Source organism: Myotis yumanensis, unplaced genomic scaffold (assembly GCF_028538775.1).
Source record: "Myotis yumanensis isolate MYYU_CA2020_CCGP unplaced genomic scaffold, mMyoYum1.0.hap1 SCAF_4, whole genome shotgun sequence".
NCBI lineage: Eukaryota > Metazoa > Chordata > Mammalia > Chiroptera > Vespertilionidae > Myotis > Myotis yumanensis.
In genome coordinates, this window is record NW_027223755.1 from 99,533,039 (window position 1) to 99,548,980 (window position 15,942).

At 48.9% G+C, this 15,942-nt stretch overlaps 1 protein-coding gene across 10 annotated transcripts in view; it reads left to right on the forward strand.

Moving 5' to 3' along the window:
• Nucleotides 1–15,942, forward strand: part of TFAP4 (transcription factor AP-4) — a 36,944-nt gene that overhangs the window by 7,455 nt on the left and 13,547 nt on the right. Inside the window, exons 2-5 of one of the 10 annotated variants that reach the window (XM_070413101.1) lie at nt 196–366; nt 1,554–1,599; nt 1,764–1,916; nt 6,043–6,314. In XM_070413101.1, the coding sequence (XP_070269202.1) occupies nt 6,304–6,314 (11 nt within the window). In that variant the 5' untranslated portion in view covers nt 196–366; nt 1,554–1,599; nt 1,764–1,916; nt 6,043–6,303. Of the gene's footprint in view, nt 1–195; nt 367–1,553; nt 1,600–1,763; nt 1,917–4,978; nt 5,142–6,042; nt 6,315–7,337; nt 7,407–15,942 lie in introns of all 10 variants that reach the window. The other 9 variants (XM_070413098.1, XM_070413099.1, XM_070413107.1 and 6 more) reach the window with 9 other exon arrangements.

The window sequence follows — 15,942 nt, forward strand, 5'->3', positions numbered from 1 at the left end:
GCTGGTCTGCAGGCTCAGGCCTGCCTCTGGGAGTCACCTTGCTATTCCCTCAGTTCTACCTGGGGCTGGAGGGGGCCCAGGCTCTGAGGAGTGGCTGTCTCTGTCCCTCCCATGTCACGTTAAATGCATGTTGGTCATTTGACATTGGGAGACAGCACTGAAACAGGCTTGCTGATCTCATATTCTCTCCTCTAGAACCCTGGAACCTGGGGGTGAATCAGAGAGGAACCCAGGCTTGGGGCTTCTCAGAAGAAGAAACTGGTGCTCAGAGTATTCTCAGCCTCTGGACGCCTCGGAGAAACCAGGGGCTTCTGGGGAGGCGGAGAGCAGGCCTGCTGTAAGCTTTTCCAGCTTTTTTCAACTGAGGTAAAGCGCCTCTCAACTCTGCTTGGGGCCATGGAGCACTAGGCCGAGTGTTCCGCCTCCTTGGCTCAGTGTCTTCCCCTCCTGCCAGTCCTGCTTGGTGCCACACCTCTGAGCTGCCACAGGTCTGTGGGTGCCAGCTCATCCCCACCCAATCACCCAAGTCCTTCGACTCTTTTCCCAAACGCCACCACGTGCATCTGTGGTTATTCTCATCTCCATGGCCATTCTGGCGTTTCGTATAATGGAATCATGCAATATGTGACCCTTTGTGCCTGGCTTCTTTCTCTGAGTATCATGTTTTCAAGGTCCATCCATATTGTAACACCTGTCAGTACTTCATTCCTTTTTTTGTTAATCCTCACCCGAGGATATTTTTTCCATTGATTTTTAGGGAGAGTAGAAGGGAGGGAAAGAGATAGAGAGAGAAACATAGATGTGAGAGAGACACATCCCATCTATTGGTTGCCTCCAGCACACACCTCAACCCAGGGCCAGGGTTAGTGCCCTTGACCAGAATTGAACCCACAACCCTTCAGTCCTTAGGCCAACGCTCTAACCACTGAGCAACCAGCTAGGGCAGTACTTTATTCTTTTTAATGGTCAAATAATATTCCATTGTGTGGCTAGATCAGAATTTATGTATCCATTCATTGATCAATGGATGTTTATGTTGTTTCTACCTTTTGTGAATGATGCTGCTATTTCTGTATAGTTTTTTTGGTAAAGATGAAGGTTTTCAATATAAGTGCTTTTTTAAAAAAAATCCTCACCCAAGGACATGCTTAGAGAGTGGAAGGGGGAGAGAGAGAGAGAGAGAATGTGAGAGAAACATTGATCAGCCACATACGTGCCCTGACAGGGAACTGAATCCCCAGCCTTTCTTGGTGCATGGGATGATGCTCCAACCAACTGAGCACTCTGGCTGGGCTCAATATAAGTGTTTTTTTGACAAACACTTCATTTAATCCTCACAACAGCCCTGTGTGTCAGTGCCGGCATGCTCTCCTCCTGCAGATAAGGAAACTGAGGCTCAGAGAGGTGAGTCAAGGTCACACAGCTGGAAGCACTGGGATTCTCTAGCTCTTGGCCATCAGGTCCTATGATGCTACTGAGGTGTTTCGGTTCATTTTCAGCAGAGCCTTGCCAATTGCTATCCCACAGTAAATGTTGCTTATTCTTCCATGAAGGCTCATGCGGAACTGCAGCCCCAGATGTGCTCCATGCTCTATCATGGTGAGTGCCAGTCATGTGCTCAGTGGTAATCCTGTGGCTCCACAGAAGCACCTCAGGTGGTTATGGGAAGTCCCTACTGTTGCAGATTCATCGACAGATCTGGGACTGGGCATTTCCTGCTGCCTCTGAATACATTTTCAGCCTGTATCACCTTGCTTTTCTAGGGGTCCCAAGGCTGTCTCTCATCTCTTGGCTTGGATTTGGCACACAGACATGTGTTTGCCTGCTGGTGACCTTTGCTTCTTCCACCTTCCTTCCCTGTTGTCATACAAGCCATGGTTCAAGTCGGCTCTGCCACTCTGGCTATGTGGCTTCAGGCAAGTTTCTCAACCTCTGAGCCTCTATTTGCTCATCTGTGGTGGAGGAGTCATAATACTACCTATTGATACACTGATTAGGTGGTTGTGGAACTAAGAAAAGGGAGATGAAGCCCGGCCGGTGTGGCTCCGTGGTTGCGTGTCGACCCATGCACCAAGAGGGTGCTGGTTTGATTCCCAGTCAGGGCACATGCCCAAGTTGTGGGCTTGATTCCCAGTGGGAGTGTGCAGAAGACAGCTGTTCGATGTTTTCCCTCATGTATGTTTCTATCTTTTCTCCTCCCTTCCTCTCTCTGTAAAAATCAATAAAAAAAATCTTTAAAAAGACAAGGGAGCCCTAACCGGTTTGGCTCAATGGATAGAGCGTCGGTCTGCGGACTGAAGGGTCCCGGGTTCGATTCCGGTCAAGGGCATGTACCTTGGTTGCGGCACATCCCCAGTGGGGGGTGTGCAGGAGGCAGCTGATCGATGTTTCTCTATCCCTCTCCCTTTCTCTCTGTAAAAAATCAATAAAATATATTAAAAAAAAAAAAAAAAAGACAAGGGAGATGTGCCCACTCAGTATCTAGCCCCTCACACACACTTGGGAAGCCACCCGTCTCTGGTCATTCCTCCCTGCAAAGGCAGGCTGGCACCTGGCCCGGGGAGGGGGCAGGAGCTTTGTGTCTCTCCCCGCCCCTGGGACAGTGGGAGGCTCCCATGACTCAGTTCTGCCCAAGGAGGGGGAAGTCAAGGCCAGGCCTCTGAGGTAGGGGACCCAAGGGACCTCCCTGTCCTCCTCACTCTGCTCTCTGCCCATCTCCCCATCTCCCATCTCCCCACCCCGTGCTTCCGGCAAAGCAGGGCAGGGCCCAATGCATTCTCTGCTGGTTGTCTTGGCTCGATCCTCCACCCGTCCCTAGATCTGCAGCACAGACCTGCTACCCTGTGGACCACCCTGAGTGGTGCCATAGCCCACAGCCCGAGGGTGGAGAGGCAGTCATTCGGAGGGGATGTGGATCAAGGATGGGAAGACCTCTAGTCGCCAGAGTGGAGCCTCCAGCTCCTGCCAGGGAAACCCTCCCAGCCGCTGCTTAGCCTTTCCCAGCCCTGCCCTCCTCCTTAGCTGCTCACATTTCAGCTTCTGAGTTACTGGCACCACCTTGTGCTGCTGAGGCCACCGCAACAGACAGACGTTAACCCCCCACGTGCTGGCAGTGGGCTCCCTGGAAATAGCGCAGGGGCTAGGTGTCCACAGGGGCTGAGGGAGGAAACAGCTGAAACCAGTCCCTGTGCTCTAGCCTGGCTCCCCTGCTGGGCGTTATCTTGATCCCTCCTCCCTGTCTGCCCAACTGAAAGCTACGCCTCCCTGACCCCTAGGGATTGTTCCTTTGGTTGCCTGGACACTGACAGTCGGCCACAGAATGTGGTGTCTCTATCATCAAGTACTTGACCTTGTCCTTTCTTGTAGACTCCCGTCTTCTCCCTCCATATTTCTTGCCACACCCAGCTGGGCTCCCTTCTTGCACCTGGACCACTAGTCCCAGTCAGTCTTGAGGCCATAGGAGGTTGTGAGGAGCCTGCAAGGAGCCAGGTGCTGGCACCGACTAGCTGGGACAATCTTGGGCAAGTCCTTGGGGTATTGGATCACAGACGTGGGTGCTGTAGTGAGGATGAAATGGGGAACTTGAGTAAAGCCGCCAGAGCATCAGCTGGCACTTAGAGGCACTCAAGGACTCCTGCCCACATAAACGTGGGCCTGCCCCACCACACACACATGCTGGAGCTTTGAGTCCCCCTCCTCCAGAGAGTGACTGCTTCCTGGCTGCCTCACCTCTCATAGCCTCTCAGGCCTGCTTTCTCATCAGAGCAGACCTCTGTCCCTCCCCTGCCCTGGCCATTCCCAGCCCAGCCCCAGCCTTTTCCATCCGCAGGCAGGACTGGACATCCTGCCTTCTCTCCCTCACCTCGCTCTTCCTCTGAGGAGCTTCAGCTGCCCAGAGAGACATTGGGCACCTCCTCTGAGCTCAACAGCAACCTCAGTTGTCCTCGTCCCCTATCCCTCTGATTTGGACCTTTCTCCTGAACCCCAAATGCTCCCTCCTGGTTTCTTGTGGCCCCTTTGATGATCCGTCACCCTCCCTGCCACACCTCCTTGGTCCCTAGGCTGATTTACTCTCATTTTATATTGCCCTGAGGCCCCTGAGCTCTCCCCTTCCCTCCCCTGAACTCATGGGAAGGGCCAGAGGGAGAGTCAGGTCCCAGCTTTCCAGCTATGCCATGCCTCAGGCTCCTGTCTTCTGGGTGGGATCTTCACAGCTGAACTTGTACTTACTGAGATCAACTGAGAAAGTGGTCAGCTGTTTCATTTTTTAAAAAAAATATATTTTTATTGATTTTAGAGAAGAAGGGAGAGGGAGAGAGAGATAGAAACATCAATGATGAGAGAGAATCATTGATTGGCTGCCTCCTGCACAGATCGAGCCTGCAACCCACGCATGTGCCCTTGACCGGAATCAAACCTGGGACCCTTCAGTCCTCAAGCCGACACTATCTACTGAGCCAAACCAGCTGGGACAGCCATTTCATTTAAAACTGAGATAGTCCAGCCAGGTGGCCATATGTTGAGTTTTTATTAAGGGAATGCACCTCACTGAAGCAGGCATACCTAGTTCCTCCTTGTTGACATGGTGAAAAGCAGAGAGATATTTCCCTGGGGAAAGTCCCTCACAGAGGGAGGTGGAGGAGCTGAGTGCTGACCATGGAGGGAAGCGAAGAGGGATGAGGGCAGGAGCACACTCCAGTGGGCTGTAGTAACGGGCCTGAAAGTAGGGAACAGAACCAGAAGGGGCAGAGGACACGGGACACATCACAAGTAGACTCCAGCCCTCCCTTTTTTATTTCACCCAAGGATATGTTTGTTGATTTTAGAGAGAGGGGAAGGGAGAGAGACAGAGAAACATCGATGTGAGAGAGAAACATTGATCTGTTGTCTCCTGTACGCACCCCAACCGGGCATTGGATCTGAAACCTAGTTATGTGCCCTGACCAGGAATCGAACCCATAACCTTCTTGGTGTACAGGATGATGCTCCAACCAACTGAGCCACCCAGCCAGGGCTCCAGCCCCCTTTTCAAGATCTTGCTAATGAGCAAAGTGAGTCAGATCGGGATGGACAAAGGAAGTGGGCATCTGGAGGTCAGGGCCTTTTGAGCCTTCTGAACAAGCCCAGTGCCTCCAAGATCGGTAAGGCCTTGGGGTGTCGGAGCTCAGCCACTTCACCCCAATCTCCACCTTGACTTCTCTAAATATGTTCACTCTGCTTGCTCTCTGAGGATCCTTTGTGCCAGGCGCCCTCTAGTGGTTGGGGGACCCCAGCCTTGTTGACCCAGAGATCTCTGTGTCTAGGGTAGGACAGGAGACCAGGGCTTTGGGGGATATTGGGATATGCTCCAAACCCCTGCACAAGTGTCTGACCCCATTCTATTTTCCTTGGAGTATTCAGGATCCCCTCCCAAGCAGGGGCTTTTTGCTTCTATGGGGCTTTCATTCCTGACCCAAGAACTTGTATCCACCCCCTCACACCCCATCTCCTAAATGGGTTGGGGTCCCACATGTACTAGAGCATGCTGGGGTCCGAAAGGCCATCTGTTCACCCAATCCCTTCCTCCTCCCCTCCCCCCCCCATACACACACACACACTCATGGCATATTTGCTTAGAGGAAAAGCCTCAAAATAGGATTGGGACCCTAGATTCCTGTTTAGGTTCCATCTCCATTTCTCTGTATGTCATTAGGGAAGTCCCTTAACTTTCTCTGTACCTCCTTCATGTTTCCCTCATCTGTGGTAACAGAATTCTTCTAAGGCCCCCAGTGACCTTTGCCCCTTTTATACTCCCCTTTCATGGAGTGGGCAGAACCTGTGAATAGAGCATCACTCCCATGATTAGATTATGCTATATATGCATAGTTGACCTTGAGATAGAGACATTATCCTGATAATGTCAGGCTAACAATATCTATTAGTTTGATCTAATCACATGAGTCTTTTAAAAATAGAAAGTTTTCTCTGGCTGCTTCTGGAAGGGGAAATTGGAGAGATTTGAATCGAGAGAGGGATTCATGCCTGGGACATTCTCTTGTTCAGATGGAGGAGGCCAGGGCACAAGTACCTGAGGATGGCTTCTAGGAGCTGAGAGCCAACCCCAGCCAGTAGCCAGCAAGCCAATGAGACCTCATTCTGCAGCCAAAGGGAACTGAATTCTGCCGACGTCCAGTGAAGTTGGAAGAGGACCAGAACTCCAGATGAAATCAAAGCCACAATTGACACCTCAATTTCAGCTGGTGAGACCCTGAACAGGGAACCCAGCCATGCCATGCCTGGCTTTCTGACCTCCTGAACTGTGAGATGATAAACAGGTACCGTTTTAAGCCAATAAATATGTGGAAATTTATTACACGGCAACAGGAAACGAATACATCATTTGTCCAAAGAGAAGAATAGTATTTTAGAAACATGTAAGATAAAAATGAGAGAAATCTATATTACCCTCCCCCCCAAGACTGCTGTGTAGAGTAAAAATCTGCAGCAGCTTCTGTATTTACAGTCCCCCCTCCTGGCTGCAGTTAAACCCACATTCTTAGGGTTCATATCTTTCACCTGAGCTTCCAACCATTCTGGATGAGGGCAGGTTTTTTTTTTGAGAAGGGCTGTGCTAATGGCACCGTCAGAGCAGCCAGATCCCACGTTGGCTGAAGAAAGGAACTCTGGAACCCTTTACTGTAGGGGATCCCTGGACTTTGGCCATCTTTAGGGTCAATAAAGCCATTTAAAAAATAACAGCTTTATTAGATACGATTCACCCATCTGAAGTGTAAAATTGAATGGTTGTAGTATATTCAGAATTGTGTAACCATCACCACAACCAATTTTAGAACATGCTCTCATTGCCCCGAAAGAATCCCCCAATTAGCACTCGCCCCTCATTTCCTCCTAATGCCCCCTCATTCCCTTGGCAACCACTAATCTTTCGATCTCTATAGATTTGCTTATTCTTGACATTTCATGTAAATGGAATCATACAGTGTGTGACCTGTGTCTGGCTTCTTTCACTTAGTATCATGTTTCCAGGGCTCATCCATGTTGTGGCATGTGTCAATATTTCATTTCTTTTTTTTTTTTGGTACTTCATTGCTTTTTATGACTGGATAATATTCCATTGTGTAGATGGACCGCTTCTTATGTACCCATTCCTCATTAAAGCCTGTTGATGACTCTCATTCACTCCTCCGACATGGAATTTGGGGCGGGGCTGTGGGGAGGGGAGCAAAGGGGAGGGAAGGGCACTGAGTGCCAGCTCAGTAGAGGATCTGCATTTCTAACAGGAATCATCGTGGGCATTTCATTAATTACACTCTTTAAAGAGATCTAATTTTTTAAAGGGCAAGCATTCTGCGGGCTGATTTTCACACCACTCGATCCTCTGTGCAGTTGTCTGTGCTGTAAAGCAGGTGAGCCCCGTATTCAATGTCAACATGGCTGTCCCTTTCACCTGCAGCAAGTTTTATTTATTTTTATTTTTATTAATTAATATATTTTTATTGATTTCAGAGAGGAAAGGAGAAGGAGAAAGAGATAGAAACCTCAATCCCCGCACCAGGGATTGAGCCCGCAACCCAGGCATGTGCCCTGACCAGAAATCGAACCATGACCTTCTGGTTCATAGGTCAATGCTCAACCACTGAGCCACTCTGGCTGGGCCACCTGCAGCAAGTTTTAACAGGGAGATAGGACCGGGGGTTTAGCCTCTCCTCTGTCCCTCTTTGCACATCACCAAACTCTATCATTCTCCCTGGGCCAGCTCAGACGCCTCTGGCCACCACCACCCATGGCAACCTGGTACCAGTGATATAGCAACTACACTTATTGATGCCAGGCCTGCCACTAACTTCTCGTGATAGCCTGCAAGCTAGGTGCTGTACGACCTCTGTTTTACAGATGAGGAAACTGGGTAAGGTTGAGGAACTTGCCTGGGGTCACCCTGGAGCTGGGGTTCAGGCAGAGTCTGGATTCTGAACCACACTGCGTAACTACTAGTCCTTTCTGGAACTGTCGTCCAAAGAGCAGGGAGTGTGTGTAGACAGATGACGGAGGTCTGAGGACTGTGGCCCCAGAGGGTAGCCTCCCAGATGCCAAGAAAAAAAGAATTTCAAGAAGGTCAGATTTGGTGAAGACAGAAAACAGAGCCCTTTGGAGGTCACCAGTGACTTTAGTAAGAGCAGTTCTTATGAAGTTGGTTTTCCAATTTCCCCAGCACCATTTATTGAAGAGGCTTTTTTTTTTTTTTACACTCCATTGTGTGTTTCTGTCTCCTTTGTAGAAAATTATTTGCCCATATACATGTGGTTTTATATCTGTGCTCTCAATTCTGTTCCATTGATCTGTGTGTCTTTTTTTCCCCCTGCCAACTCCATGCTGTTTTGATGATCATAGCTCTGTAGTATAATTTGAAGTCAGGTAGTATGATACCCCTGGCTTCATTCTTTTTTCTCAGAATTGCTTTGGCTATTTGGGGTCTTTGGTGGTTCCATACAAATCTAATGATTTCTTGTTCTATTTCTTGAAAAAATGACATTGGGATTTTGATGGGGATTGCATTAAATCTGTATATTGCTTTGGGTAATGTGGCCATTTTAACTATGTTGATTCTTCCAATCCATGAACATGGGATATTTTTCTATTTTGTAGTCTTTTTCAATCTCTTTTAATAATGCTTTGTAGTTTTCAGTATATAGGTTTTTTACATGCTTTGTTAAGTTTATTCTTAGGTATTTTATTCTTCTGGTTGCAATTGCAAAAGGAATTTCTTTTTCTGAAGTTTTATTGTTAGTATATAGGAAGACAATAGATTTTTGTACACTGATTTTGTATCCTACAACTTTACTGTATTTGTTGTTTATAATAGTTTTTTGTGGCATCTTTAGGGTTTTCTATGTGAAGAATCATGTTATCTGCAAAAAGTGACTTTTACTTGTTTCTTCCCGATTGGGATGACTTTTTTTTTTTCTTAAATATTTTTTTTTATTGATTTTCTACAGAGAGGAAGGGAGAGGGGGAGAGGGATAGAGAGTTAAAAACATCGATGAGAGAGAAACATCGATCAGCCGCCTCCTGCACGCCCCCCACTGGGGATGGGCCCGCAACCAAGGTACATGCCCTTGACCGGAATCGAACCTGGGACCCTTGAGTCTGCAGGCCGACGTTCTATCCACTGAGCCAAACCGGTTCTGGCTGGGATGACTTTTATTTCTTTCAGTTGCCTTATTGCTCTGGCAGAACTATCTGTACTAATAAAAGGGTAATATGCTAATTAGACCTGGAGACCTTCCGGACGTCCTTCCAGACAAAGCCATGGTGGCAGGGCTGAGGCAGAGGCAGTTAGGGGCGATCAGGCCAGGAGGGGAGGGGCAGTTGGGGGTAAGCAGGCTGGTGGGAGGGGGGCAGTTGGGGGTGAGGAGGCCAGTGGGGGGGACAGTTGGGGGCGAGCAGGTTGGCAGGCAGAGTAGTTATGGGTGATCAGGCAGGCAGGCAGGTGAGCGGTTAGAAGCCAGCGGTGCCGAATTGTGAGAGGGATCCCAGATTGGAGAGGGTGCAGGCCGGGCTGAGGGACACCCCCCAACCCCCGCACAAATTTTGTGCACCGGGCTACTAGTCCTATCTAATAATAGACAAACATGGTAATTAACCGTAACTTCGCTACCCTTCCCATTGGCTAATCAGCGAGATATGCAAATTAACTGCCAACCAAGATGGCAGCCAGGCAGCTGAAGCGAACAGGAGGCTTGCTTGCTCCAGTGATGGAGGAAGCCAAGGTTCCCCGCCTGCTGCTGCCGGCCTCTGAGCTGCACTCTAAGAAACAATGTTGCAATTATAGAAGCTAAACAAACCCCAGAAACCTGCTTTCAGCCAGCCGGGCCTCAGACCTGGAGCTGCAACCGTGTTTCAATTATAGAAGCCAAACAAACCCAGATACCTGCTTTCAGCAGCAGAGGTCTCAGAGCTGGAGCCGAGCCTCAGAGCTAAAGCCGGCTCTCAGTTCCAGTGACAGCCATAGAAAGTAAATAAATCCCAGAATAAAAAAAAAGAATAAAAGAAGAGGTTGGGAGCTTCAGTCACCCGCCAGCCTGAAAACGGCCCTCAGCCCCTCACCCAGACGGGCCAGGCACCCCAGTGGGGACCCCCACCCTGAAGGGGGTATGACTAGCTGCAAACAGCCATCATCCCCTCATCCAGGCTGGCCAGGCACCCAAGCAGGACCCCCACCCTGATCCGGGACACCCTTCAGGGCAAACCAGCCGGCCCCCACCCATGCACCAGGCCTCTATCCTATATAGTAAAAGGGTAATATGCAAACTGACCCTAACAGCAGAAGGACTGGGAATGACTGGTCACTATGACACACACTGACCACCAGGGGGCAGACACTCAATGCAGGAGCTGCCCTCTGGTGGTCAGGGCGCTCTCACATGGGAGGAGCTCTGCTCAGCCACAAGCCAGGCTGATGGCTGCCAGTACAGCGGTGGTGGTGGAAGCCTCTCCTGCCTCCTCAGCAGCGCTAAGGATGTCCGACTGCAGCTTAGGTCTGCTCCCCGCTGGCAAGTGGACATCCCCCGAGGGCTGCCGGGCTGCCAGAGGGATGTCTGATTGCCATCTTAGGCCCAATCCCCCGGGGAGCGGGCCTAAGCCAGCAGGTGGTCATCCCCTGAGGGGTCCCAGACTGCAAGAGGGCACAGGCCGGGCTGAGGGACCCCCCCCCTCCCCCTTGAGTGCACAAATTTTTGTGCACCGGGCCTCTAGTCTATATAATAAAAACCTAAGCAACCATTACGGCAGAACGACCAGTTGCTATGACAGCACTGACCACCAGGGGTCAGATGCTCAATGCAGGAGCTGCCCCCTTGTGGTCAGTGTGCTCCCACAGGGGGAGCTCTGCTCAGCCAGAAGCTGGGCTCATGGCTGGGCTCTCCCGCTACCACGGCAGAACTAAGGAGCAGTGAGCCGAGCGGTAAGGAGCATTGAGCAGGTGGGAAGTAAGGAGCGAGGGGTCCCAGACTGCGAGAGGGCACAGGCTGGGCTGAGAGACCACCCCTCCAGTGCATGAATTTCATGCACCAGGCCTCTAGTGTTGAATAAGAGTGCTGAGAGCGGGCATCCTTGTCTTGTTCTTGATTTTAGAGGAAAAGCTTTCAGGTTTTCACCATTGAGTATAATGCTGGCTGAAGGCTTGTCATATATGGCCTTTATTATGTTGAAGTACTTTCCTTCTATTCCTATTTCATTAAGTGTTTTAATCATAAATGGATGTTGTATCTTATCAAATGCTTTTTCTGCCATCTATTGATAAAATCATATGCTTTTTACCCTTTCTTATGTAATGTGGTGTATTACCTTGATAGATTTGCATATGTTGAACCACCCTTGTACCCCTGGAATGAACCCCACTTGATTGTGATGTATTATGATTATTTTTGAGGTATTATTGTATTCCATTTGTTTAGATTTTTGCATCTGTATTCATCAGAGATATTAGTCTGTAGTTTTCTTTTTGTTATCCTTGCCAGGTTTGGTATCAGGGTTATGTTGGCCTCATAAAATGTGTTAGGAAGTATTGCCTCTTCAATTTTTTTGGAAGAGTTTGAGAAGGGTAGGTTTTAAATCTTTGAATATTTGGTAGAATTCACTGGTGAAGTCATTTGGTCCTGGACTTTTATTTTTGGGAAATTTTTGATGGTTTTTTCAATTTCCTCATTGCTGATTGGTCTATTTAGATTTTTCAATTCTCATGATTTAGTCTCATGATATTTCTTGGGATAAGTTTTCTTCTAATTGCTCCCATTTTCTCAGAGAAACAGGATGTGAGGTCATGAGCTGAGAGTGAGGAGCAAGAGGAGGTGATAGAGGTCTTGCTGAAAGGAGAAGGTGGGAGAGAGAATGTACTGGGCAATATGAAGTGACTACTAGCCATCCACGATCCACTCCAGGATCTTGGTCTGGCATTTAAAAATAAGATCACTTGCCCTTGCCCAGTTTGGCTCAGTGGATAGAGCATTGGCCTGTGGACCAAAGGGTCCCGGGTTCGATTCTGGTCAAGGGCACGTACCATATTTGCAGGCTCTGCCCTGGCCCGGGCCCCAGTTGGGCTCTATGCAGGAGGCAACCAATCTATGTGTTTCTCTCATATTGATGTTTCTCTCTGTCTTTCCCTCTCTTTTCCACTCTTTCTAAAAATCAATGGAAAGATATCCTCAGGTGAGGATTAACAAAAAAATAAAAATAAGGTCACTCAGTAAGGTTGTGGGATTTCCTTTTCCCAGCCCTGTTCTGCTTGGGGGGTAGGTGCAGGGCAGGTGGGGTTATTAGGCTTGAAAGGTAAAGTGTATGTAAGATGATTATATTGGTAGACTATGAATTATGAGCCAGATAAGGAGGGAAGTGAGGGAAAACTACTGTGCATAAGCTAAAGCCAGCCCACTGATACATATTATTTTTAATTGATGAGAGAGAAAAAGAAACATCGCACTTGCTTGCCTCCCTTATGTACCCTGACTGGGAATCGAACCCACAACCTTTGGTGCATGGGACGATGCTCCAACTAACTGAGTCACTTGGCCAAGGCCGTTTAACTTTTTTTTTTTAAAATATTTTTATTGATTTTAGAGAGGAAGGGAGAGGGAGAGAGAGATAGAAACATCAATGATGAGAGAGAATCATTGGCTGCCTCCTGCACGCCCCATATTGGGGATTGAGTTCGTAGCCCAGGCATGTGCTCTGACCAGGAATCGAACCAGTGACCTCTTGGTTCCTGGGTAGATGCTCAACCGCTGAGCTACACCAGCCGGGTGGCTGTTTTATTTTTTTAAAAAAATTGTGGTAAAATATATATAACATTACATTTGCCAACTTAACCATTTTAAAGTGTATGATTCAGTGGCATTAATTACATTCACGATGTTGTACCATCATCACCACTATCTATTTCCAAAAGTTTTCATCACCCCAAACAGGAACTCCATACTCCTTAAGCAATAACTTCCCATTCACTCATCCCTCCAGCCCTTGGTAACCTCTAATCTACTTTCTGTCTTAATGAATTTGCCTATTCTAGATATTTCACATGAGTGGAATCATACAATACTTGATCTTTTGTATTGGTTTATTTCACTTAGCATTATGTTTTCAAGGTTCATCCATGATGTGGTATGTATCAGAACTTCATTCCTTTTTAAGGCTGAATAATATTCTATTGTATGGATAGTCCATGTTTTATTTATCCATTCATTAGTTGATGAACAGTGGGGTGGTTTGTACCTTTTGGCTATTGTGAATAATGATGCTGTGAACTCCACTATACAATATGTTTGAGTCACCGTTTTCATTCTTTGCAGAATGAAATTACTGCAGCATATTGTAACCTCTGCTTCATTTTGTAGGGCTCACAAACTAAGAGTGGTGTCATGGACAGAATAATGCCCCCCCCCGCCCCCAGATACTTATATCCTAATTCCCAGTACTTGTGAATGTTACCTTACAAAGCAAACTTTGAACATGTTTCGGATCTTGAGATTGGGAAATTATTCTGGATTATTTGGGTGGGTCCAAGGCCATCATAGAAAGGAGGCAAGAGAGTCAGAGAAGATGTGATGACAGAAGCAGAAGTTGGAGTGACACACTTTGAAGATGGAGGAAGGGGCCATGAGCCAAGAAATCCGGGCCACTTCCCAGAAGTTGGAAAAGGCAAGGAAATATAATCCCCTGTAGAGCTTTCAAAAGGAACACAGCCCTGCTGACACCTTGATTTAGCCAAATATAACCCAATTGGACTTCTGACTTCCAGAGAATAAATGTGTTATTTTAAGCTACTAAGTTTATAGTAATTTATTATAGTAGCTATAGGAAACTAATACATATAACTTTTATGTGCAGTTTACAGAGAAAGTTTGCTGACTCCTAATTTAGAGCAAGAAGGTACTGTCAGATGTCAAGGATCTGAGGGGTTATGCTGAACACCTTCTGAGGGCTCCAGAAAGCACAGTGAACTTGAGTTTAGGAGTTGGGAAGGGGAGGGAAATGGGATCAGATTAAGGGATGTACAGAACCTCTGTACATTAAGGGAATGGAGGTTGGCCTGGATTTTGGGGACTTATTGTGCTACTGCTATAGTAATGGGAGAGAGTTGGAGTGTAGGACTGGGGGCAGTGATGGTATTTCAGGCCTTAGGGCAGGAGCTGCTGATCCAGCTCGAAGGACTTTGGGTTTGTGCATCTGAGGGTTCTCTCTGAGAAGGTGCCTTTTGCAGAAATGGAGAGGCCAGTCTTAGTGACAGAGCTCATGGGGACCAGGCTGGGTCAAGGCAGTTCTGTAGGAAAAGAAAGAGCAAGTGGGTAGATACATTTCTCCCAGCTGTTATTCATTCATTCATCCATCCATCCCGGCACTGTACATGTTGTTCAGTGTATAGTTATGGGGTTCTGTATCCTGTTGTCCCTCAGATATCGTTTCCTGAGCACATTCCCTGTGCCCACAGTTGAGGCCTTCCAGGGACTGTGATGTTAAGTGGCTTAGGCTCTGTCTTTAGGGAAAACTGCCCAACAGTTTGCTTTAGGGATTGGGAAACGTGCATGCAAAACTGCTCAACATCTACAAGGTGCTCTCACTATCTAATAACAATAATAATCTCTAACTAGAGGCCCGGTGCACAAAATTCATGCACTGGTGGGGGTTGGGAGGGTCCCCTCAGCCCAGCCTGTGCCCACCCTCTTGCAGTCTGGGAGCCTTTGGGGGATGTCTGACTGACAGCTTAGGCCTGGGGAGCGGGCCTAAGCTGGCAGTTGGACATCTGTAGGGCTGCCATGAGCTGGGCTTCTGGCTCAGGGGCACTTCTCCTGTGGTGGGAGCACACTGACCACCAGGGGGCAGCTTCTGCATTGAGTGTCTGCCCCCTGCTGGTCAGTGTGCATCATAGACCTGTTGTTCTGCTGTTTGGTCAATTTGCATATTAGCCTTTTATTATATAGGACTAGTGGCCCGGTGCGTGAAATTTGTGCAGGGGTAGGGGTGTCCCTCAGCCCAGTCTGCACCCTCTCCAATCTGGGACCCCTCGGGGGATGTCCGACTGCTGGCAGTCAGACATCCCTTTCACAATCTGGGACTGCTGGCTCCTAACTGCTCACCTGCCTGCCTGCCTGATCGCCCCTAACCACTCTGCCTGCCAGCCTGATTGCCCCCAACTGCCCCCCCTTCAGTCTGATCACCCCCCCCTCCCCCCCACCAGCCTGCTCACCCCTAACCGCCTCTGCCTTGGCCCTGCCACCATGGCTTTGTCCAGAAGGATGTCTGGTCTCCTGGTCTAATTAGCACATTACCCTTTTATTAGTATAGATCATTGATATAGGATAGGATAATAACAGTAATCCTTGTTATTGGTAGGAGTATTTCAAGTAGGAGGTGCAATGTGGGCGGAACCTTGAAGGTGAATGGGATTGAGAAAGGTGGTGGGCTGGAGGCAGGACATTCCAAGGCAGGCTGGTCTTCTGGAGCCTGGGGCCTACCCTCCAGGAGCCAGGGGAGGGCCAGGGGAAGGAAGGTGGGGACCTGGTGAGGGTGGTGGCGGGGACAGAAGTTCGTTAGCTAGTGCCCCTCCCTCCTCCGCCCCAGGCCATCAGCCCTCGTAGAAAGCGCACCCTGGTGGAGGAGCAAGTCTCGCATTTGTTTCGCCATGAATGAGAAGCTGCAGCCTTCCCTCCTCCCGGGCCAAGATTCCCGCCGTCCTGCCTCCTCGCAGAGGGGGAAAGTGTGTATGTCGAAGGTTAGGACGGGACCCGGCAGCAGCCACCAGACCTCCCAGCCGCGCTGGCAGCCTGCCTCCAGGCCGCTGCCGTCTTGGCCTCCCTCCACGTTTCCCTCCCTGCCGGGGCCCCCGCTTCCTAGGGCAGCCCCAGGATCCGAGGCGCCCGGCGCGCCCCCTTTGCATTCCTCTCTCCAGCTCCG